Source organism: Phyllostomus hastatus, unplaced genomic scaffold (assembly GCF_019186645.2).
Source record: "Phyllostomus hastatus isolate PE091 unplaced genomic scaffold, TTU_PhHast_1.1 phas_scaffold_55, whole genome shotgun sequence".
Classification (NCBI taxonomy): Eukaryota; Metazoa; Chordata; class Mammalia; order Chiroptera; family Phyllostomidae; genus Phyllostomus; species Phyllostomus hastatus.
In genome coordinates this window covers 649,637-672,315 of record NW_025334035.1, presented here as the reverse complement: position 1 = coordinate 672,315, position 22,679 = coordinate 649,637, and the positions used below count along the sequence as shown (strand labels likewise).

Genomic DNA, 22,679 nt, shown 5'->3' with positions numbered 1-22,679 from the left:
TATTTCTTTTGAGGTTTCTGTGTTTTATATTTTCCTTTGAATTTATAATAGTAATGCAGACTTTATAATCCATGTTTTAGGGCTTGTAATTTTATATGCTTTAAGTACCCATATGATATTCTTAAATTATAACCTGTGGTAACTTTAGAAAATGATTGTTTCACCACTTTCGAGTTTAGATTATCAATAACATGTGAAAGCACATTAAATTTCTTTCTCCTACTGCCTCCCCATGGCCTTCAGATGGCTCACGATGCCCTCAATGCCCCTCTGCACATTCTCCGGGCCATATATGAACTACAGATGAAAAGGACCGATTCGTTCTTCCTGGAGGTTCAGAAGAGGTAAGGGACGTGAGGCGCGGCTGAAGTGAGTGTGAGAGCACGTGAGGGCAGGACTACACCTACCTCCTGCCAACGAAATCTGGAGAAAAACTCCTGAGAGGCCAGGAAGCAGGTGTGGGGCCGGTCGGTCTGGAGTTCTTCACAAAGCGATGTGAGGCTGTGCTACAGCACGTGGATCATCTTGAATTGTGTCATATGTTCCATCAGAAAACCTTTACATCACAGTCTGCCTCCTAAAGTAAACCCACTGGGGGTGCAGAAGTGGAGACAGACCCCAGGGCTGCTCTCCTGTGTCGTGCAGGGAGCAAACAGCGCGGGGCGGGCCCTTCTGGTCGAAAGTGTTGTTCTGTTTGTTTATTTTTTCACCACTACATATTATACTCATGCTTTTTTCTTCGAGAATTATTATAAAGTTAATAATATTTCCTTTCTTTTGGACAGGAAGTTCAACATTAGTTTTTGGGCCCATGTCTTAAATCTGTGTAGAACTTTACTTGTCTGCAGCTAATCTCCTCCTCTGACCCCATACCCTAGTTTTGACTTCCTTTTCTGATTTATGTTCAACTCCAATTTAATATTTCTTTTATTTTTTATTTTTTATTTTAATTTTTCCATATGAATTTCTAATACATTGCCTCAAACCCTTTGTGAGATGGAGCAGGGCTGCATCGGTTAGGGCATAATCTAAGCTGCTATAACTAAGAAACCCAGGAGTTTCATGGGTCGGGGAGGATGCAGTTTGTCTTTCCTCCCTCGAACAGTTCAGAGGTAGGCAGCAGCCCAGGGTGAGTGGGCAGCTTTGCTCCGCGTACTGACCCCACTTTGTTTTCACCTGTGCAGTCAAAGCTGGCTCACCCACAGCACCCCTCTGCTGCAGCCCAGAGGAGGGGGGGGGGGGAGATAGGGAAAGGGGCGCATCCTCAGTGCAGTTTTCTGTGGATAGGCTTCAGAGGTAGCACACGTTACCTCACTGGCCTCCTGCTGGTAAGAACCCAGTTGCACCACTACATCTAGCCACAGCAGGGACTGGGAACCACGTCTCTAGCTCTGGGCTAGATACAGTGATTCCGTAGCTGGCTAAAACTTCAGGGAACTTTGTTTCGAAAGAAAGGCAGGATGGGTCCTGTGGGAAAATTGGCATTCTCTGCCACAAGGCGTACACACATATCTGCATGCATGAATAAGTGTACGCTGTGAATCTAATTTGCAAAATATGGAAAATAGTAATGTAATTGCAAAATAACAGGAAAATAACTCTGGTCAACATTTTTGACAAGTTTCACTGCAGGTTAAACTCTTATCTTACTCTAACTTACATGCCCAGCTTTGTGCTCCTTCTCTGCAGGTTTGATGGGGATGAGCTCACCACGGATGATAGGATACGGACCCTGGCTCAGAAGTGGCAGCCCAGCAGGAGTCTGAGACTGGATGAGCAGAGTGCCAAAGCTGTGGATACAGACATGATTATCTTACCGTGCTTGGTATGTCGCCTCCACCTTGGAAACAAAATGTCTGTCCCTGACTCCCACCCCCAATTGTGAGAAGGACAGGCTCTGTAATGGTGGTCTTTGGGTTTGCAGTCCCGGCCCACACGCTGTGACAAGGCCACTCCTGAATCAAACCCCGTGACCCAGAAGCTGATCTCCAGTACAGAGAGTGAACTGCAGCAGAGCTATGCCAAGCAGCGGCGTAGCAAGAGCGCCGCCCTCCTGCACAAGGAGCTGAACTGCAAGAGTAAGAGGGCAGTCCGGGACTACCTTTTCCGTGTGAATGAGGCCACAGCCATCCTGTACGCTCGCCATGTGCTAGCATCCTTGCTTGCTGAGTGGCCTGGGCATGTGCCAGTGAGTGAGGACATCCTGGAGCTAAGTGGTCCTGCGCATATGACCTACATTTTTGATATGTTCATGCAACTGGAAGAAAAACATCGGTGGGAAAAGGTACGTAACCAGGCCAAGCTGAGCACTCACCCCACTCACTCCTCTGTCCTCTCCCCACCTCTAACCCCAAGTGTTTGAAGCCCTCTAGCAAGTGATTTTCTAGAGTAAGCTTACCTGGGTGGCCATAGGACTCCACAACACAGGCAGCGTAGGTCACGGGCAGTGTTGGACTCTCCCAAGTACTGGCCTAGAGCTGAGCTCACAGCCTGGGACAGGCTGGGGGTCCAGAGTGTTTGGAATAGTGTCCATGAAACTTGTCTCTGCAGTTTCCCTTTTTGTTTTTATAGTTGTAAGTCTGACTCTTTTTTTTTTTTTAGGATTTTTATGTATTTTTTAGAGATGGGGAAGGGAAGGAGAAAGAGAGGGAGTGAAACATTGATGTGTGAGAGAAACGTCAGTGTGTGGTTGCCTCTCGCACACCCCCAGCTGGGGACCTGGCCTGCAACCCAGGCGTGTGTCCTGACTGGGAATCGAACCAGTGACATTTTGGTTTGCAGAATGACACCTAATCCACTGAGCTACACTAGTCAGGGCTACAAGTCTAACCCTCTTTGTTAGCCTGTCTCTCTTCTCATGTCCCCTACCATCTAACTTAGTGTGGCACCCAGGGGACAGCGTTCATTACAACACTGATAGCCTGTTTCTGTAATACGAGAAATCTTCCAGGATGGTTTGTGTCTTCTCTTTTCAACTGTCATTTCTAGAATGGTCTACCCCAGGTCAGACACTCTGCCAGCACTTACACCTGTCTTACACTGTGACCTAGAGGTGAAGAAATCAAGATGGGAGGCTTCTCCAAGGCTTCTAGCTTCTAGGTGCCAGACATGGGGGCTCACCAGGGTCTGTGCATTTTCTTAAGTCCAATGCTCTAGTGTTAAGGGTCAGTTTTGACAGGTGGAGGCCATTTTTTGTTTTCTTTTTAAATCAAATCTTCAACTTCATCTTTTAAAGTAGTGCTGGGTTAGCAATTCTTCACAGGTCTAGAAGTATCTCTTAGACCTCCTGCTGTGTAGAACTAAAGGATCGATAAAGCAAAATGGCCTGGAATGCAGGAGCCCCAGGCACTGTCTTCCACTGAGCTAGAAAGTTTTATCACCACCTTCCCAGTTTCCAAGTGCAAACACTTGAGTCACACTTGCTACCTTCTTATTCATCCCTATACTATCCCCTTGCCACCCCCACCTCTCTCTCACACACACACAGATGCAGTACAGAGGATTCATTAGGAAGTGAATTTATCCTGTAATCCTTAATTTGCCTGTGTCAGAACACCACCCATTCCTAAGTCCCCTAGGTCCTTTCGCAGCCTCACAGCCGTGGGGTTGCCGGAATGGTAGCTATAGCCATATTTCTCATTTGGAGGTAATAAAAGGGAGAAATCTGGCCCCTGCTAGTCCCTGTCTTGAAAACGTCCTTCCCCCATTCTTGCCCCATGGAGCTGCTAATTATGCGCCTTACTCTGGGCATATATTCCATCCTGCTGCAATTGTTTATCTGCACGTCCACCCCCCTGCTAGGCTCAGGACTCTTCAGGGGCCAGGACCACCTCCGATTGGTTCTGTTGGTTCTCTCAGACCTCCTTCAAGTGGTATTGCCCTGAAAGTACTGCCATGTCCTGATTCACAGCAGGAGCCCCGTCCAGTGAGAGCTGGCTGATGGGGTGGCTTGAGGGGGTTAGGTCAAGGTCCAGGATGAAGCCAGCCCCTTTGATGGGCCCTGGGTTGAAACAGGCTCTCCTTTCTTTGTCATGGGGAAGTTCCCAGGCCCTGCCACTGGCAGGCCTTGACATTCCCTGCCTTGTGTCCCACCAGATCCTGCAGAAGGTGCTCCAGGGCTGCCGAGAGAACATGCTGGGGACCATGGCCCTGGCTGCCTGCCAGTTCATGGAAGAGCCAGGAATGGAGGTGCAAGTGAGAGAGTCGAAACACCCATATAACAACAATACCAACTTTGAGGTATGACCCAGGGTCAGCCAGGCCCACCTAGCCTCAGGGCATGCAGCTGGCAGGAATAGCAAGAATCTCATCAACTCCTACAGCAGCTCTTTCCCCTCCAGACAGCCCTGGCCAAGGAAGTGCTTCCTTAGTCTAAGCTGCAGTCTGCCTCCCTGAAGCCTGAGATTCTGTACAACCAAGTCATCTCTCCTCCCGACCTGGTTTTAATAGAAATCACTGGGCCACCTGACGTTGGAGGAGAGTTGACTCTTGCTGCAGCAAGGCTCTTTGGTGCCTTCTAGCAGTGAGTCTGCATGTGGGTCTGAGTTCAGCCCACACTCTACTTAGCTCCTGGTGATCCCACCACACCTTGGAGACTCCCGCCCCTTTGTGTGATGACTCAGAACTGAAAAGCCTCATCTTTTCCACCCTTAACTTTGTTCTTACACAGGGGAGGGGTGGAAGGTAGGAGTTTGGACAAGGCAAGTGTGGGATGGCCTATTATTCTCAATGACATAATAATGCCACTTGCATTTCTTTAGCCCTTTTCAAAGTGTTGGAGCTGGCAAGGCATATGCTTCTGGCAGGCCAGTGCCTTCTAGCAGCAGTGGCAGGTGACAGAGAAACTCAGGAATTTCAATAGAACTTGGTTATTGCTCAGCTGAAATTTTGTCTTGCAGAACCTCCCCATTTTCTTCCCTCAAACCCTCTTCTCTCCCTGTGTTCCTGGGTCTAGCCCAATGTAGGCACATCTAGTGAGCTACCAAGTTCTACCTCAGAGGGAACCACCTTATCATCACCACCCCAACTCTCCTCCCCTTGGCCTTGCCCCAGCCCTGGCCTTGCTTCCCACCAGCTGTCCAAGTGATCCTACATAACACAAACCTAAGACTTTCTCCTGCTCACAACCTTTCCAGGGTTCCCCGTGCCCTCCAGACAAAGTCTAAACGCCTTGTTTTAGTTTAGCACACCAGCTTTCATTTCCGTTCCTGCCAGCCTCTCCAGGGTCACCCTGTCCCATCTCCCCAGCACTCGTACTCACCAAGTTCACCCTTCACCCAAGACACGGCAAGTTCCTTGCTGTTCCCTGAGCCCGTCAGACTTTTTAGAGCTGTTCTGTTTGCCTGAAATGTGCTCTCCTCACAGTTGCATCCCCCTCACCTTGTCTCCCGCCATTCCTTCCTTTCTGTCTAGCTCCTCCTGTTCTCTTTATTCTTCACAACAATCCAAACAGTCCTGCACTGGGACTCTTTTTTGCCCTCCCTTCCTTCTTCAAGTGAAGCCTGCTGGCCATGCCCCAGTCTGCACAAGTGTCTCTCCTACTGTGTTTGCAGTCCTGTGGGTGCCCCCCCTTCCCCCCCGCCCCACCCAGCTCACTAGACGGAGAGCTCCTGGAAGGCAGGACTGTAGCTTACTCGTTCTTACATCCCCAGGTTGAATGGCGGGACTTGGTGTGAGGTAAGCCCACTGGTGACTGACCAGTACCAACAAAAGTGTTCTCATTGCCTCTCCCTAGGATAAAGTTCACATTCCTGGTGCAATCTACCTCTCAATCAAATTCGATTCTCAGTGCAATACAGAGGAAGGCTGTGATGAACTAGCCATGGCCAGCAGCAGTGACTTTCAGCAGGATCGACACAATTTCAGTGGGTCTCAACAGAAATGGAAAGATTTTGAACTTCCAGGTAGTAAATAAATTCTTGGTTATATCAATTCTTAACATTAAGTATTTAAACTTAAGACTGAAAAGGGAAATTATTGGAGGATTTTAAATGGGGTTTATTATATTTTGTCAGAAACACCTCACTTGCCATTCCCTGTTACTGCATTGTCCTGACCTGTCTCTTCCTTGTGTGAGCAGGAGACACTCTGTATTACCGCTTCACCTCTGACATGAGCAACACTGAGTGGGGCTACAAGTTCACTGTGACAGCTGGACATCTGGGGCGATTCCAGACAGGTGCGCGCTCTTCTCTTTCTGTCTGCACCATCTCCCTGCCAGGGACCCTCTGTGGGTGTAAGTGCCGTAATGCTGTTGATCTGTGTTCCAGTCAAAGCAGGTATTTTTCTCTAAGGCTTCCACAGGCATGTCTCACAGACCCCACATGTACCACCCTTGAATGTGCTATATAGTTGGCTAGTTGTGAACCTGCATGGCCAGAGAGCAGAGCTACCTAAAGAAGGCGCTTGTTGTCTTTGAATTTGCTGGGGCATTTTTGCAAAAGAGGGAAATAAAAATGTTGTCCCTATGTAGCTTTTACAAAAGGCATCACTGCACATCAGGCAAAATTTAAATGATCTATTGTTACATTCTATTTATTAAAATATCTGTTTTGTGGGGGTTGCCCAGGATTTGAAATTTTGAAGCAAATGCTGTCAGAAGAAAGAGTTATTCCACACCTCCCTTTGGCCAAAATGTGGGAATGGCTGGTAGGTGTGGCCTGTCGCCAGACTGGTCATCAGCGATTGAAAGCCATTCACCTACTTCTGAGGATTGTGCAATGCTGCACCCACAGGTAAGCTGCCTTCTGGATAGGCACCTTTCACTGGCTATTTGTTTTGTAGTAACTCCTCCTACTCTGTGGCCTGCCCTTTCACTCCTGTAGTGATGTCTTTTAATGTCTCCCAGTTTATCAGTCATTCCCTTTATGGTAGTGCATTTGTTGCCTGTTTGGGACATTCTTGCCTTACTTGACATTGAGGTCATGAAGATGTTTTCTATGTTATCTTCTAGAAGCTTAATTGTTGTTTTTTTTTTTCACATTTAGATCTACAGTCAATGTGGAATGAATTTTAGTGAATGATATGAGGTATAGGGGCCAAGATTAGTTGCTTCTCACAAGGGTCTCTACTTGAATATAAGGACCACCTTTTCCCTTGCCACACTCCTGTCCCATCTTTGTCACAAAGCAGGCATCCATCTGTGCCTGGGTCTGTGTCTGGTCTCTTTTGTTCCACTGGCCTTTTTGAATATCCTTGTGCCAGTACTACACTGTCTTAAATCTTAAAGTTTTATAATAGATTTACATATCTAGTAGTATTCAGCATAGTTCAACTTTTTTTATTCTCTTTTATTCTATTACAGTTCTCCCAGTTTCTCCCCCTTTGCCTTCCTCCATTCTGCCCCACACCCCACTCCCACAGTCCATCCCCACACTGTTGTCCATGTCCATGGGTCATTCATACACATTCTTTGACTACTTTCTTCCCCTTCTATCCACTATTCCCCTCTCCCCCATTTCCTCTGGCAGCTGTCAGTCTGTTCCCTGTTTCCACGTCTCTGGTTTTATTTTGCTCATTAGTTCATTAGTTCATTAGATTCCTCTTATAGGTGAGATCATATGGTATTTGTCTTTCATCAACTGGCTTATTTCACTTAGTGTAATGCTCTCCAGTTCCATCCAATTCCTTCTTTTTGCTGCATAGTATTCTGTCATGTAAATGTACCACAGTTTTGTTTTCTTTTGTTTGTTTTTTTAAAAGACTGTATTTATTTATTTTTAGAGAGAGGGTAAGGGAAGGAGAAAGAGAGAGAAACATCAATGTGTGGTTGCCTCTTGTGCACCCCCTACTGGGGACCTGGCCTGCAACCCAGGCATGTGCCCTGATTGGGAATCAAACCAGCAACCTTTCGGTTCACAGGCTGGCACTCAATCCACTGAGCGACACCAGCCAGGGCATAAATGTACCACAGTTTTTTAATCCACTGGTGGGCACTTAGGCTATTTCCAATACTTGGCTATTGTAAAAAGTGCTGCTATGAACATCAGGGTGCATAAGTACTTTTGAATTGTTGTTTTGGGATTCTTAGGGTATATTCCCAGCAGTGTAACTGATGGGTCAAAAGGCAGTTCCATTTTTACTTTTTGGGGAAATTCCATACTGTTTTCCACAATGGCTGCACCAGTCTGCATTCCCATCAAGAGTACACTAGGGTTCCCTTTTCTCCACATCCTCTCCAACACTTGTTTGTTGATTTGTTTATGATGGCCATTCTGACCTGTGTAAGGTGATATCTCATTGTGGTTTTAATACATCTCTCTGATGGCTAGTGATGTTGGGTGTTTTTCATATGTCCAGGGGCCATCTGTATGTCCTTGGAGAAGTGTCTATTCAGGTCCTCTGCCTATTTTTTAATTGGATTGTTTATCTTCCTGGTGTTAAGTTGTGTGAATTCTTTATATATTTTGGAGATTAATCTAACCCTTATCTGACATATCATTGGCAAATATGTTCTCCCATACAGTTGGTTTCCTTTTCATTTTGATGATGGTTTCTTTAGCCATGCAGAAGCTTTTCAATTGGATGTAGTCCCATTTGTTACCCATTTGTTAATTTTTTCCTTTATCTCTGGTGTATGGTGTAAGTTGGTGGTCAAATTTAATTTTTTTGCATGTAGCTGTCCAGATGTCCCAACATCATTTGTTGAAGAGGCTATTTTTATACCATTTTATGCTTCTACCCTGTTTGTCAAATAATAATTGACCGTAGAGACATGGGTTTATTTCTGGGCTCTCTATTCTGTTCCATTGATCTGTGTGTCTGTTTTTATGCCAGTACCAGACTGTTTTGAGTACAGTGGCCTTGTAATACAGTTTGATGTCAGGTATTGTGATCCCTCCAACTTTGTTCTTTCTCAAGATTTCTGTGGCTATTCTGGGTCTTTTTGATTCCATATAAATTTTTGAAGTATTTTTTCTAGATCTGTGAAATATGCCATTGGTATTTTAATAGGAATTGCTTTGAATCTATAGATTGCTTTGGGTAGTATGGACATTTTAATGATGTTAATTCTTCCAATCTATGAACAGGGTAAATGCTTCCATTTATTTGTATCTTCCTCAATTTCTTTCTTCAGTGGTCTTGACTATTTTTAACCCTACATGTCCATATAAATTTTAGAATTAGTTTATTTCTTTTTTCTAGATTTATTGTGGTATAACCTACAAATACAATTGCAATATATTTAAAGTATAGAACACACTCATTTGATATATATATATACACATTATGAAAGGATTACCACCATCGAGTTAACACACCTGTCACTCCACAGTGTACAAGGGTTCACCCTTTCCTCCACATCTTTGACAGCACTTGTTAAATCTCTCTCTCTTTTTTTTTAATAATAACCCTGAGGAGATATCTCACTGTAGTTTTGACTTACACCTTCCTGATAATTAGTGATATTGATTACCTTTTCATGTACCTCTTTGCCATTTGCATGTCTTCTTTGGAAAAACATCTTTCAGATCCTCTACCCTTTCTTTTGGTCTCCACAAAGCTTTTACAATTACACACATGCTCGCCACAGATTTCTTCCTTTTGACCTTTCCAGTTCTCTAGAGCAGTCATTTCATCCCTTTGCTAGCAGATCTTCAGAACTGAGACTCAACAAAAAGTATCACCAGGTCTGTATCTTATATCATCAGAATATCGTCAGGCATAGAGGCAGCAGGGGTCATAGGTTCTCTTAGTACAAAACATCCCAATGATGAACATTAGACTCCCTAATTCACATGTAAGGCATTTATGAGTTAACTATTGTGGAATCCATTTAAAAGATAACAGAAAATGAACCTTAGAGTCTTTGTAGTGAAAGCCTAAAAAAATGGACACAGACAAGTAAAATAATTTTTTTTTACTAATTTAGAATCAGCTTCTGTTAGGCAGGTGTCTCAAAAGAGGACATTCTCACAACAAAGAAGTACTGCTACCAGGATACTTTGCCCATTTTTAAGTTGCATTATTTGTTGTTAGGGGTTTTTTTGGTATTGAGTTGTATGAGTTTCTTATATACAGGGTCCAGCAGAAGTAAGGCCTGCTTGAGTGTGGTTGGCAGGGTAATATGGGTGTAATAATTTATAGTTTTAATTTGAACATTTCACCTAAAATGTCTGTCATATGGTATGCTTGAGTGTGATATTGTTATGTTACAGAATTACATGCTTATGATTTGTAATAAGAGATTTTGTAATAAAAAAGGGATGTTATTTGTGCCAGCCCCTGTATTTTGAATATTAACTCCTTATCACACACGTGGTCTGTAGCTATTTTCTCCCATTCAGTAAGTTGCCTTCAGTAAGTAAGTTTCATTTTGTTGGTGGTTTCCTGTGCTGTGAATAAGCTTTATAGTTTGCTGTAGGTCCACTTGCATATTTTTACTTTGGGTAACAATTCCAAAAATCATTGACAAGACCAATGTCAAGGAGCTTACCCCTATGTTCTCTTCTAGAAGTTTTACAGTTTCAGGTCTTACATTCAAGACTTTAATCCATTTGAGTTGATTTTTATGTATCATGTAAGATAGATGTCCAGTTTCATTCTTTTGTATGTGGATATCTAGTTTTCCCAATACCATTGATTGAAGAGACTTTTCTTGTTGCATATTCTTGGCATATTTGTTGAGAATTAATTGACCATATATACATGGGTTTATGTCTGGGCTGTCCTGTTCCATTGATCTGTATGTCTATTTTTATAATGATATAATACTGCTTTGATTACTATAGTTTTGTAATATAGTTTAAAATCAGGAAGTGTGATACTTTTAACTTGATTCTTTTTTCTTAAGATTTCTGTGGTTATTCAAGTTCTCTTGTACTTCCATATGAATTTTAGAATTATTTTTTCTATGTCTATGAAAAATGCTATTAAAATTTTGAATCTATAGATTTCATTCAGAGTAATATGAACATTTAAACAATATTCTTTCAATTCATGAACACAGAATTATCTTCCATTTATTTGTGTCTTCAATTTCTTTCACCAGTGTTTTATAGTTTTCAGTGTATGTATCTTTCACCTCCTTTGTTAAATTTATTCCAAGTATTTTATTCTTTTTGACCTTATTGTAAATGGGATTGTTTTATTAATTTTTCTTTCTGATAGTTCATTGTTAGTATATAGAAACACAAATGATTTTTCCATATTGACTTTGTATCTTGTAACTATACTGAATTTATTAGTTTTAACAATTTTTTGGTAGAATCTTGAGGATTTTCTATATGTAATGTGTCATCTGCAAACAGAAACAGTTTTACTTCTTCCTTCTAACTTTGCCTTTTTATCCTTTTCTTGCCTAATTGCATTGGCTAGAACTTCCAGTATTGTGTTGAATAGAACTGGCAAGAGTGGGCATCCGTGCCTTGTTCCTGATTAGTTTATTTCTTAGACAACGTACATGCATGTTCACACACCCTTCTCACCTGATGGAATTTTGATTGACATTTTAGATCAATTGGAGAGGAAACAAGGCCTTTAGAACACTAAATCCTCTAATCAACAATCCTCTATTGTTTAGATCTTAGTAATGTTATAAATGTTATTAATGTTATAAAACTATAAAGTTTTTACTTTCTTGCTGCGGCTCCTGGAGGCCTTGGGCTGAGAATGACCTTAAAGGGGAAGGGCAAAGAGAAAAAGAGAAGAGTGGTGCAGGGAGGCAGGAGAACAAGGCACGAGCCTCTGTTGTCAGTCTCTGGGCCAAGCCCAACCTGGGATTATGGCGGCAGCGGGCTTCTGAAGGCGGACTACCTGGTGGGACAGGTGGCCAACAGCTTGGTCTGCAGCGGGCACTGCCCTGGAGGTGACTTTGGTTGGCTGGTGGAGCTCTTTCACTGCAGGCAGCCTCAGCTTCATCCTGTGTACGTGCCTGTGCCTGTGCCTGATGGAACCACCAAGAAAAGGAAACAGGATAAGGAGGAAGAAAGTACACTCCAGATTGAAAGGCCACTTTTATAAGAACCTGCAAAAAAAGTGAAAGTGAAGAAGAAACTTTCTGATGCAGACAAAAAAATTGCCAACAGAGAAAATGCTCTAGCAAGTACTGATTTCAAAGAAGAAGAAACTCACCGGAAAGAAGGGCAGAAAAGGAAAATTTCCCAATCTGGCATTAAAGTAGCAGATAAAAAAAACACTTGATGATGTAGATCGCCCAGCTGTCAATCAAAGGAAGAAAATTCAAATCAATCAAGAAGAAGAGAGGTTAAAGAATGAGAAAACTGTGTTTGTGGGGAATTTGCCTGTCACATGTAATAAGAAGAAGCTGAAGTCATTTTTTAAAGAGTATGGACCAATAGAATCTGTATGATTTTGTTACGTGATTCCAGCAGAGGGAACTATGCCAAAAAGTTGGCTGCAATAAAATGTAAAATTCATTGTGATCAGAAAAACATTAATGCTTATGTTGTAGTTAAGGATGAAAAAGCTGCTACTAAAGCATTGAACAGAAATGGGGCCCAAAATGCCGACAGATTCTGTATTTGAATTGTTCTAGCGTTGGAGACCTCATCTAGGGACAAGTGATCAGTGTTTGGGGGAATCTTCTATACGAAGTTGAACAGTCTTCAGCTGAGAACCCCTTTTTGGACTGTGGGAGCATCGTGGTGGTAGTAAGAACCGTGAGAGACCAGCTGACAGGTGTCAGCAGAGGGTTTGGCTATGGGCTCTTCGAGCACATCTTGCTCTGAAATTAAACAGTTCTGAACTAATGGGAAGAAAACTTAGAATCATGTGTTCTGTTAATAAAGAAAAATCAAAACAAAAATCAAATCCCAATTTGAAGAATGTCAGTAAACCTAAGCAGCAATTTAATTTTCAAATTAAAGGACATTTCAAAAGTTTATTTGAGAAAAAGCTGTTCTTGTCCAGACAGAAAAGTGGATGAACTAAGAAACAGAAAAAAAAAAAAACGGAAGTAGCACTCTGAAGCTTTGTTTTTTTCCCACTGAGCACTGGTACTAAACATGTGGTGAAACACCCCTCTATAGGTTTTTATTAGCTATCTGATTTTCCATGTAGAGAACTCATGCAACATTTTGTTAGATTTATTCCTGGGTATTTAATGTTTTGGAGTTACTGTAATTGGTATTTAAAAATTTTTTATTTTTCATTGTTTCTACAGATATAAAATCAATTTTCATGTATATTGCCCTCGTACAATAGCAAGTGACCTTGTTCTGTTGATTACATGAGTGTGTATGTAGATTGTTCAGCGCATGGTCGTGTTATCTGCACATGATGAGTGTTATTTGTTCCTTTTAATCCTTAGAAACAGTTTTGTCTTTTTGAGCTAACCAGACTTCAACAGAGTGTTGAATAGAAGTGGGGATTGAAAGCATAGTTGTCTTATTCCTCATCTCAGAAGGGAGGTTTTAGTGATTGTGCCCACACATGTCATTCATATATTTTGTCCCTACCCTCCTTGCTCAGACTCCCACCTGTTAGGAGTTCAGTACCCTCTTTCTAGCATTTTTAAAACACACAGAATGCTAGTCGGATGATATTCAAAGTAACAGGTTGTCTTCTCATGTAATATAGAGCTGTTACCTGAAAAATAAAGGACTCTCCAAGTCAGGGAAAGTGACAGCGCCTGTAGTTGGTCCACTTATGGGCTGGCAGAGCAGGGAGGGAGGGAAATCTGGGCATGATTGCCACTACCACTGTGTCCTCATTTGCAAACATGAGGGGCCACTTAGCCCACAGGGCTCTATTAGTGTGCTTCTTCTGAGAGTGGCTGCCCGTGAGAACTATCTGGTTGAGTGATGTGTACACATCTCCACTGTCTTCAGACTGGAGGGCCCTTCCTGGCTGCATTGTGGTTGCATTTTTGCAGTTTGCCGGCTATCCATTAGGGATGCTCCTGCACCCCTCAGCCCCAGGGCCTGAGACAGGATGGAGCAGAGAGGAGAGGCGGCCCCCAGGGGAGGGACGGCAGGCCTTAGTGCTGCCACAGGCATGAGCCATGCAGGTGCATTTTACTCCACCCTGCAGGCACTTTCCTGAAAACTTAGCCCTAGCTGCCTCTTTAAATCAAGACAGATTTTCCCATTGGCTTCCATTGGGAAGACTTACTCCTCTGAAAGAAAGTGGTTAGCTCCAATATTGTACTTCAGTTGTACAGAATTCTTTTTAAAGTCATACATTAAAGAGAAAAAAGCAAAATTTAAGATCATATAAAGTTATGTAAGTCCAAGAATATTATTTATTTCATAGTTTTTCTCCTCTGAAGGATGTTGAACTGGATAAAGCACAAGCTCGCTCTGAGTAAGAAACAAAATCACTGCAGTCTCTCAGCAGGGCTCTGCTGAAAGGGGCTCTTGACGAGGAAAGACTTCTGGCCTAAAGTGCATCCCTAGTGTTCCGTGAGCCTGAGATCATGATAATGGTGGTTGTTGTCTTTTAAATCTTTTTTTTTCCTGATTATTAAAGCAACGAGTGTTGTAGGAAATGTAGAAGACTGACAGGGACAACTACTGGTCATATTTTTTATATATTTACTGTTGTTTTTAACGTGGTCACATAATATTGTGTATGCAGTTTAGTTTTTTGAATTTTATTTTATATATACAGTCTTATATATTTTTTCCACTTAACATGTATCTTGGGGGTTTTTTTACTGTCGTTGGAATTTCTTTCCAGCAACCGTTTTTAAAGATGTGCAGGTGATGTCCATGACTGTGTTTCCAGGTCTATTTCCTTGGAGTCCTGTTTTGAAATTTAGGTTCTGCCCCTTTCTTCATTTGCTGGTGGTGAATATTTCTGGCTCTTTTTCAGGGGGAGGGTGGGTGGGACCATTTTGTAACGACTACATGCGGGGCAGGGAGAGTCAGCTGCATTTCCCCTTGCCTGCAGTCTGTCTGACATGGTCCTCCTCCCACAGTGACCTCTGTGACCTTTCGCTGTTAAAGCCCCTGTGGCAGCTTTTCACCCACATGGAGTACAGCCTGTATGAAGACGTGACACAGCCAGGCGTCCTCCTCCCCCTGCACCGTGCCCTCACCGAGCTCTTTTTCGTCACAGAGAACCGCGCTCAGGTGAGGACTCTACCTGCCTCTCTTGCCTGGGGGCTCTGGGCCAGGGTGCAGCACCGCCCAGCGCTATGGCCTCCTCTGCTGCCCAGGACTCAGGTCACAGCCCCATCCCCAGCCCTGGCAGGCGTGTGGTCCAGGTCTTGGCTGTCCTGCACCGGAAGGCAGGCGAGGCCTATGGCCTGAGGCCCTTGCCTTCCAGCCCAAGCAGCACCTGGACCACTTATTTTGTCAGGCCCGAAGCCAAGGGGGAAACTGCCTTGGATCAGCCCTTGACAACAGGGAGCTTTGGAAAATAAAACAGATGGGTTCTTTTTTCTTCTCTTTTCCTCCCCTCAGCACAATAGACTTACTGAACGTGAGAGATGAAAGGGCTCCTCCTGGTCTAGCTCCTTCACGGCTCTTGACTGAGGAGGTGCCGTGAGCCTGGCAGAGCAAGAACCCACTTGAGGCTTCTGTGGTTGCGGGGGCGGGGGCACCTCCGAGGTGGTGGTCTGTCAGAGCTGCACCCTGCTCTCTCTCTCTCCACAGGAGCTCGGCTTGCTGCAGGATTACCTGCTGGCCTTAACCACGGATGACCACCTTCTCCGTTGTGCGGCACAGGTACCCTCCCACCTCGGAGCTGGCCCTTGGCGGCTGCCTGCTGGTGGCAGGCCGTCCCCATCGCTGTGGCTGGGACAAAGACCCTCTGTGCTTATGGCGGGAGTACAGAACCCACCCCCCCCGTCCCCGCCCCCTGGGTTTACTTGGAGCTCCGTTCCAGTTCAGTCCCTCGCTTCTGGTGTCAGAAGGAGCAGGCGCGCCCCATTTGTCACTGTCATTCACACTAAACTGAGGGGTCAGAAGACACTGGCAAGACTTTGTGTCTTTTAAACCAAAACAACCAATGCCTTAAATTTACGATTTGGCTGACCCCTGAAGTTTCCGTAGAGTCAGATTTCAAATATTTGGGGGTGTGACTGTCTCCCGGCAGGAGAACGCCCCTTCTGGCAGCCGTTCGGTCCCCGGGCCGCTTTACGCTTCCAGACTACGGAGGGTCCCAAAAGCTTTTGTTTTTGTGCGTTGTACTGTGCACATTGAAATTTACCACGGGAAATTAAACTAGGTTTGAAATTAGAAATAAAGACAAAACTTTTAAACATTTATTTATCAATGTGTTTTTAAAAAATGACAAGCCCATTCCATGTTAACATGAGCAGTGTGTTTTGTGAAATCAGATGGCAGCATGGCGCTCCTTTCTGCAGGCCTTAACAGAAGGCAGCTGGAGCCCGTGTCCGCTGGCTATGCCGTCACACCTTAGCCTCCGGGAGCCCCACGTACACTGCACGAGTGTGAAAGTGAAAAAGGCACAGTAGTGTCTTAGTGTCACTGTGAAAGTGGTTTTGCTGTGCAGAGCCCCTGAAAAGGTCTCAGGAACCCACAGGTCCCAGGCTCCGTGTTGACGACCTCAGGGTCACAGACTCCTTGACTGTCACAGAGTATGGGGTCCAACCCCGAAGGGGACAGGGGCCCCTGAAGCTCTGAGAAAGCAAAGATGTGCCCAGGGCCACACTTGAGTGGGCATCCAGCTGGGACTCCCAGCCAGAGCGTCACATTTTTCCTGCCAGGTTTTCTCAGGGAACCCGTCCTCCTGCAGGAAAGGGTCAGATGCCTGCTAGGAAGCAGGGGTTCCCCATCAGCTAGAGAACACATGGTGTGAATTCGCCTGAGAACAGTGGGCAGAGTAAAAAACTCCCCCACCCCCACCCCCACCCCCACAACAGATGCCTACCAGCACTGCCACCACCACCTCTGGTTGTATGACACAAATTGAAGTTTTGAGATTTGACTGTTCTGGCACTTAAAGCTCAACAATGCATATCCCTGTGGGCTCCTGCCTCTTGCCTGTGCCTGTCTCCTGTCTCGTCACCCTCATTCCTACCACCCCCATAGCCCATCCACATTGCTGAACCAGTGCCTCCCCTTCCCCCTGCCTGCCACCTTGTCCTCTCCCGGCCAGTCCCCCATTGCTACTGCCTTTAACGTGAAAACTCCCAACATTGCCTCCTGGGTCCCCAGCACTGGCTGCTGGTTTCTTCCCCTTCTGTACCTTTGTGTCGTTCCCTTTCCCTAAAGAACTTTTCCAGACCCCCGCACAGTGTCCCCTGAGCCCCCAGCACTGCACCTGCTCCTCACTTGGGGCAGTGATGATTTCTACCTTGTGTTTGAGGTTCTCATGTGGTCTCAGTAGCTTTTGTTTCTTGCTCCAAACTCTGGTCCTCCAGGTGAGGGGAACCATGTTCGTGTCTTCCTTGCCCGCCCCCCCCCGCCCCCTAGTGCTCAACTGAGGGTCTTGTTCAGCCAGCACTTAATGAACCGAGCCAGGAAGGAACAGTTCTTGACACTGGCGACAACTCTCTTTCTCTCTGCAGGCTCTGCAGAACATCGCTGCTATCAGTCTGGCCATCAACTACCCAAACAAGGCGACCTGCCTCTGGAATGTCCAGTGTTAGCTCTTGGTGTGGCATGCATGGAACCAGCTGCTCTGACCGCAGGGATTTTTACAGCCGATATCTAAACTCATTCAGGAAAATTCCTATGGCGTCAATGCCTGGCTCTCCGTGAGCTCCCACTTCCACTCTAGTCAGAATGCTGAGTGGCCACGTATCCAAGAACGTCCCACGTCACAGGCTAGACCCCTGAACATACCATAGCATGTGAGAACAAGCAGAGCAGTGCAAAATTATTCAGGATGGTCTGGCAAGGGGCCCTTGAGAAGGTTGTTCCCCAGGGTCTGTCCTTGCAGAAGCTGCTGCCCAGGGAAGGCCTGGAAGCAGCCTCTCTGGAAAGGGTTTTGTCTCGGTTGAGCTGGAACTGCTTGCACTTGCCCTTGAGTGAAGCGCAGTCTGCAGAGAGCCACCTGTCTCAGCAAGGCCTCCAGCAGCAGCGCCGGGCTTGGGAGCTCCTCTCTTGCTTTTGCTTCCTGAGACTGGCTAATCCAACCCGAAACCGGAGAGAACTAGCCCACCTACCACCATCCGATCCCCAGCGTTTAGTCCAGGAACCGTGCTGCGCCTGTTCCCTAGCCACAGCCTTCCCGGAGAAGTCCTCCGTGAGAACAGTGCCCTTGGGAACTGCCTGCAGGCCACCCAAGAGCGTCCACTCACGCACTGGCTCCCAGCATGTCCAAGTTTTTTCGGTTGTTGTTCTGACATATTTCGGTTTCCACCTCATGTTTTTAGAACAGAACTACATGGACTCCCCGGAGAGGGCCTCAGGGAATGCCGAGTAGCATAGTCATTCAGGGGGACAGACTGGTGTGAAAGTGGCAGAAACTAAGGAATCTCTTTAGCTTCTGTACCTAAAACGACTTGAAGTGTTATCAGAGGAGATCTTATTTGAGAAGTAAAACAAACAGAAAAACAGATGATTTTATTTCCGCTCCGTGGTCGGTAACTCATCAGGCTCGCCTCTGGGACTCGGCATGGTTACTCGGCTGTCGCTTGACTAGCAATAACTGCATTAGTTCTGATGAATGCTGCTTCCATTTTTCTTTCTATGGTTGTGTCTTGCCCTGAAGTGCTGATGATTATTCTCTTTCCAAAGCCACGTTCTGGAGTGTGAAGGGGGGTTGGCAGTGGGCTGTCTACAAGCCTCTGGGGGACTCCTGGGCGTAAGGAGTGCCTGATGCTGCTGCCATTTAAGGGCGGGTGTCCGGGCCTTCGCACGTCCCGCCACACAGCACCACACCCCAGGAAGGCTCCTCGCAGCCAGGCCGAGCCGGAGGTCCGCACTGCCGTGGCCTCTGAAGCCCCTCTGCAGGCTCCGCACGCCTCTGGGCTGGGAAGCCCACAACTGCAGGTCCTAGGAGCATCTTAACTGCAAGGGCCCTTTTGCCTTCTGGGCGTGGAGGCCGAGATGCAGAGCGACCTTCTTGCAGCCCTAGAATTAGGTCCTTGGCCAAGCCGCAGCTGCACATGGAAGGGAGAATTCAAAAGGGACAGAAACAAATGGGGTGGGTCTGGACACCTGGTGGCCTAGGGCCCACTGCCCTGACGTCAGCAAGGCCAGGGCCGGGCCCGGTCCTGTGGTGGGGGGACGTGAGGAGTCCGGCGTTGCCGGCTGGGGAGAAGCCCCTTGTCTTTTGCTCTGCCCGCACTTTCAGAAGAGGCTCCACGTTCAGTTCTGTGCCACCCAGACCCAGTAGGATTCTCAGTGAGGAGGGAGATCACAGAGAACAAGAGATCCCAGCATGGGCTCAGACTCAGTGACTGCCTAGAAGATAGACATGGCGATGGTGCCACTCCCTGCTTGACCGTGCCACGCCACCCACCCCATTCTCGCCTGGACTGACTTGTAGTGGAAAGGGGACAGAGGGGCGGGGCAGCCGGCACACCTTTCATGGCAGTTGCCACCAGCTTTGCTTCCCACCCTTCCATCAGGAAGACAAATTGTAAATAAACACTGGACTCCTCACAGCTTCTCTCTATACACCACCCTTGCAGTTCTGGTCTCCCTGTACTTCAATTTGCATAGAATAAGCCTAAGTTTTCCCTTCACACGCAACTGCGCTGTCTTGGCAGGACCCACCTGGCCAGGCCGCCCTGCTCGCACCCTGCCTCTCTTTCAGCCACTAGGTGGTGCTGCTGTGCCAGGCCCTGCTCCCCTGGCCCTCCTGAGGCTGGTGATACCCTCGACTCCTGGTCCCCAACTGGTACCAGCAGTATCTGAAAGAACAGATTTCTGTCAAGACCAACATCCCTTTGATCCTTCTTAGGAGGCCAGACTGCCCGGAATGAGATAAATCTGGCCAGAATAAAGGTGTTGTGGAAACATGTGCCTAATCTATAAAGAAATTTCTGTTCCAAATCATGTATAATGTACAAACAGACACTGTTCCTAATGAGGAGTGACTTATTTTCATCATAGATTTTAATTTGTTTTCTTACGGGTTTACAATTTTGAATTTTTCCTATTTGGTTGAAAGAAAGAATTTTGATTATATCAGGAGAGTTCAGCCTGTAAAAAGAATGTTAAGTTGTAGGTAAAATATGCAAATGAAGAGAAATATATTGTACAAATTCTATATAAAAAAGTAAAATTGTGTGGGCCTCTTTTTTTCTCCTTCCCCTCCTTCTGCCTCTTGTGAAGATTATGCTTAGAGTTCCAACCAAGCCCAAATTGATGGAATTTCAACACTCTCCAGGCCTCAGGCTGGAGAGGAGTCAGGAGGGCCCTAGGCCCTGGGCTGCAGCCCTGCAGGAGACACCCCACCCCGGGGCGCCCTGGGCCTTTGGAGAGCTCACCTCAGCCTGTCCCTTCTGCACAGCTCCTGAGTCCCCCCAGGCAGCTCTCCCCAGCCAGCCCCCACTAACAGCACCCTGCCCATCCTTACCTTGTAGCACACGGGGCACAGTGTGCAGCCAACAGAGAGGAAGAAGGCAGGGTCCAGCCCCTGGGCCTACTGCTCTCTCAGGGACAGGTCTCACCTGCCTCTGGACCTCGCTTCTCACTAGACATGCAGCTGACGTCTGCCCCCCTCGGGTCCTGCACATCTTCCTCCTCCATGTTTCTGGTTGGCAGCTTACTGCTCTGTGCCCTTCTCAGCCATGTTCCTGATGCTGAGGGCTGTGTCAGAAATTGGAAAGATAGACTTTTTGGTGGGGGTTGGACTTAACTAACCTTCATGGCCCATTTTTTTCTAGCCTGAGAGCATCTGATTGACACATCCTCCTAAAGCCCCCAACTGCCTTCTGAGGAATCCAGGCAGGGGCCAGAACCCAGCCTCAGCACTCACCATCCTGGAAGCCAGAGAGAAAGCTGCCCGAGCATGAGGCTCAGCAGAACTGGGTGCTCCCCAGGCCTGTGCAACCCTCAAGTCTCCCTCAGGACCTAGTGGTAACATTTGCATCCTTTCCCCCTCCAGCCCCCCACCCCCACCTGCCACCCTGTGGGCCGAGCACGCCAGCCCTTTGAAAAGTTGGCCACAGAACCAGGCTGTGTTTGCTCTATCTGAGCCCGGCACTGCTGGTGTGGTTGACTGTCTGCTTGGCTAGAAAGCAGGAACAGAGGTGTTGAAGGTTACCTGCTGAGACTGGCTGCTGAATAAGCAATAGAGGGTTGCAGAGGTCAAAGGCAATTTGAGGTAGAGCAACAGAAAAGAAACATTTCAACCAGCCCAGCTTCCTCTTTTGAGAAGAACTAGAAGCTCTGAGAGGTCAGCTTGGAATTGCACAGGAAGTGGTGGAGGAGCCACACCAGTGCAGTTCTGATGCGCAGCCCCAAAGCTGTCACCACGACGCACACGTGCCCATTTGCTCAACACAGCAGCAGCGTGCTACATGTGGGAGCTGCTTCCTGGAAACCACCCGGGTTAGATACCCAGGCTCTCAGATGGAGGCCAAACCTAAACGCCCAGTGTGCCTGTGGCAGGCCCGCCTCTCCCCTAACTGCCCTTTCCTGCATACTCCCCTTCTTCCCTGCCAACAGATCCAGATTTTTCTAGGGGGTAACTGGAGATACTTGAATCTCAAGAAAGGTAGGACCTACTAGCTCATGAGCAAAGTCACGGCTGGTTTAAGTCCTTCTTGCTGGGTGCTCACTCTCCCAGCCCTGCCCACTGTGGGCCCACTGCTGGCTGAAGCCGGAGAGGGGAGGTGTGGGGGATGGGCTTGCCCCGCCCTGTTGCTCCCTGACTGTGGTGAGGGAGTGTGAGGGGAGCGGGGAGTCCTGACTCCTAATGACACCGTTTGAGCGCTGCACGACCCCTGGAACTGCCACCTCCAGGTGCAGCGGGCTGTGAGAGAGAGAGCGTTTGTTGTGGGGTGGTCCCTTACAGCTGAAAGCATTTCTGACCCAAATTTGTGCAACAGTTTGGCTCCAATAGGTTGAAAAGATGTCATAGTTCTCTGTCTCATCACATTAATATGCCTAGTATGTGCACAAGCAAATATGTAAAAGTCCTGAAATAAAAAGGCCTCTGACGGTGTCATCAAGCCACAGCATTAAGCTGCATCCATTAATTATCAAGTTATTCTTTTTTAAACCAATTTATAATAATTTATTGGTGAAAGTTCAGAGTCCATATAGCAGCTTAACTTTATAAAACTACCACCTAGAAACCACCCGGGGTTAGACACACCTGTTAAGTTCTGTTGTAGAATCAAAAATTACCTGGAAAAGGACTTTAAAGGCATCTTTCTTGTCCAACTACATGCCTTCAGGAGACTGTTTCTTCATATGCTTTATCCTCCTTTCTAGAGATTCTCGCATATGCACCTTAGCTCGCGCTCAGCGAGGTTCCACACTAATCTCTGAGGCACTGCCCCAGAGTCCCTGGGCCTTCTTCAGTGGCGAGTCGAACCCACTCCATGCTGACGCAGTGCCGAGGACTCAGCTGGCTAGAGAGTCCTCCTGAAACACCAAGGCTGCAGGCTCGATCCGCAGTCGGGGCACATACAAGAAGCAACCAATGAACGCATAAATAAGTGGACGATAACTCAATGCTTCTCTCTCTCTCTATCTCCCTTCCTCGCTCTCTAAAAATCAAACTAATTTAATTTTAAAAGAGAATTTATTGACTTATAAAACCAAAAAGCCCAAGAGCTGCATCTGGCCCCAGATTCTGAGGGCTCGTGAGGCCAGGGCAGTGAGTCTGCCTCTCCCCGCCCA

General features: G+C 46.5%; 1 protein-coding gene and 1 pseudogene across 2 annotated transcripts in view; both read left to right on the top strand.

The window, feature by feature from the left end:
- The window catches only part of ZZEF1 (zinc finger ZZ-type and EF-hand domain containing 1), a 112,026-nt gene extending 91,917 nt beyond the window's left edge, over positions 1-20,109 (top strand). For both annotated transcript variants that reach the window (XM_045824406.1, XM_045824405.1), the window contains exons 46-55: positions 244-344; positions 1,690-1,825; positions 1,925-2,284; positions 4,096-4,239; positions 5,735-5,903; positions 6,080-6,178; positions 6,569-6,734; positions 14,882-15,035; positions 15,561-15,632; positions 17,441-20,109. In XM_045824406.1, coding sequence (XP_045680362.1) covers positions 244-344; positions 1,690-1,825; positions 1,925-2,284; positions 4,096-4,239; positions 5,735-5,903; positions 6,080-6,178; positions 6,569-6,734; positions 14,882-15,035; positions 15,561-15,632; positions 17,441-17,521 — 1,482 coding nt within the window. In that variant the 3' untranslated portion in view covers positions 17,522-20,109. The remainder of the gene's footprint in view (positions 1-243; positions 345-1,689; positions 1,826-1,924; positions 2,285-4,095; positions 4,240-5,734; positions 5,904-6,079; positions 6,179-6,568; positions 6,735-14,881; positions 15,036-15,560; positions 15,633-17,440) is intronic.
- LOC123809266 lies at positions 11,611-12,928 on the top strand (annotated as a pseudogene).
- Positions 20,110-22,679: the final 2,570 nt, after the last annotated feature.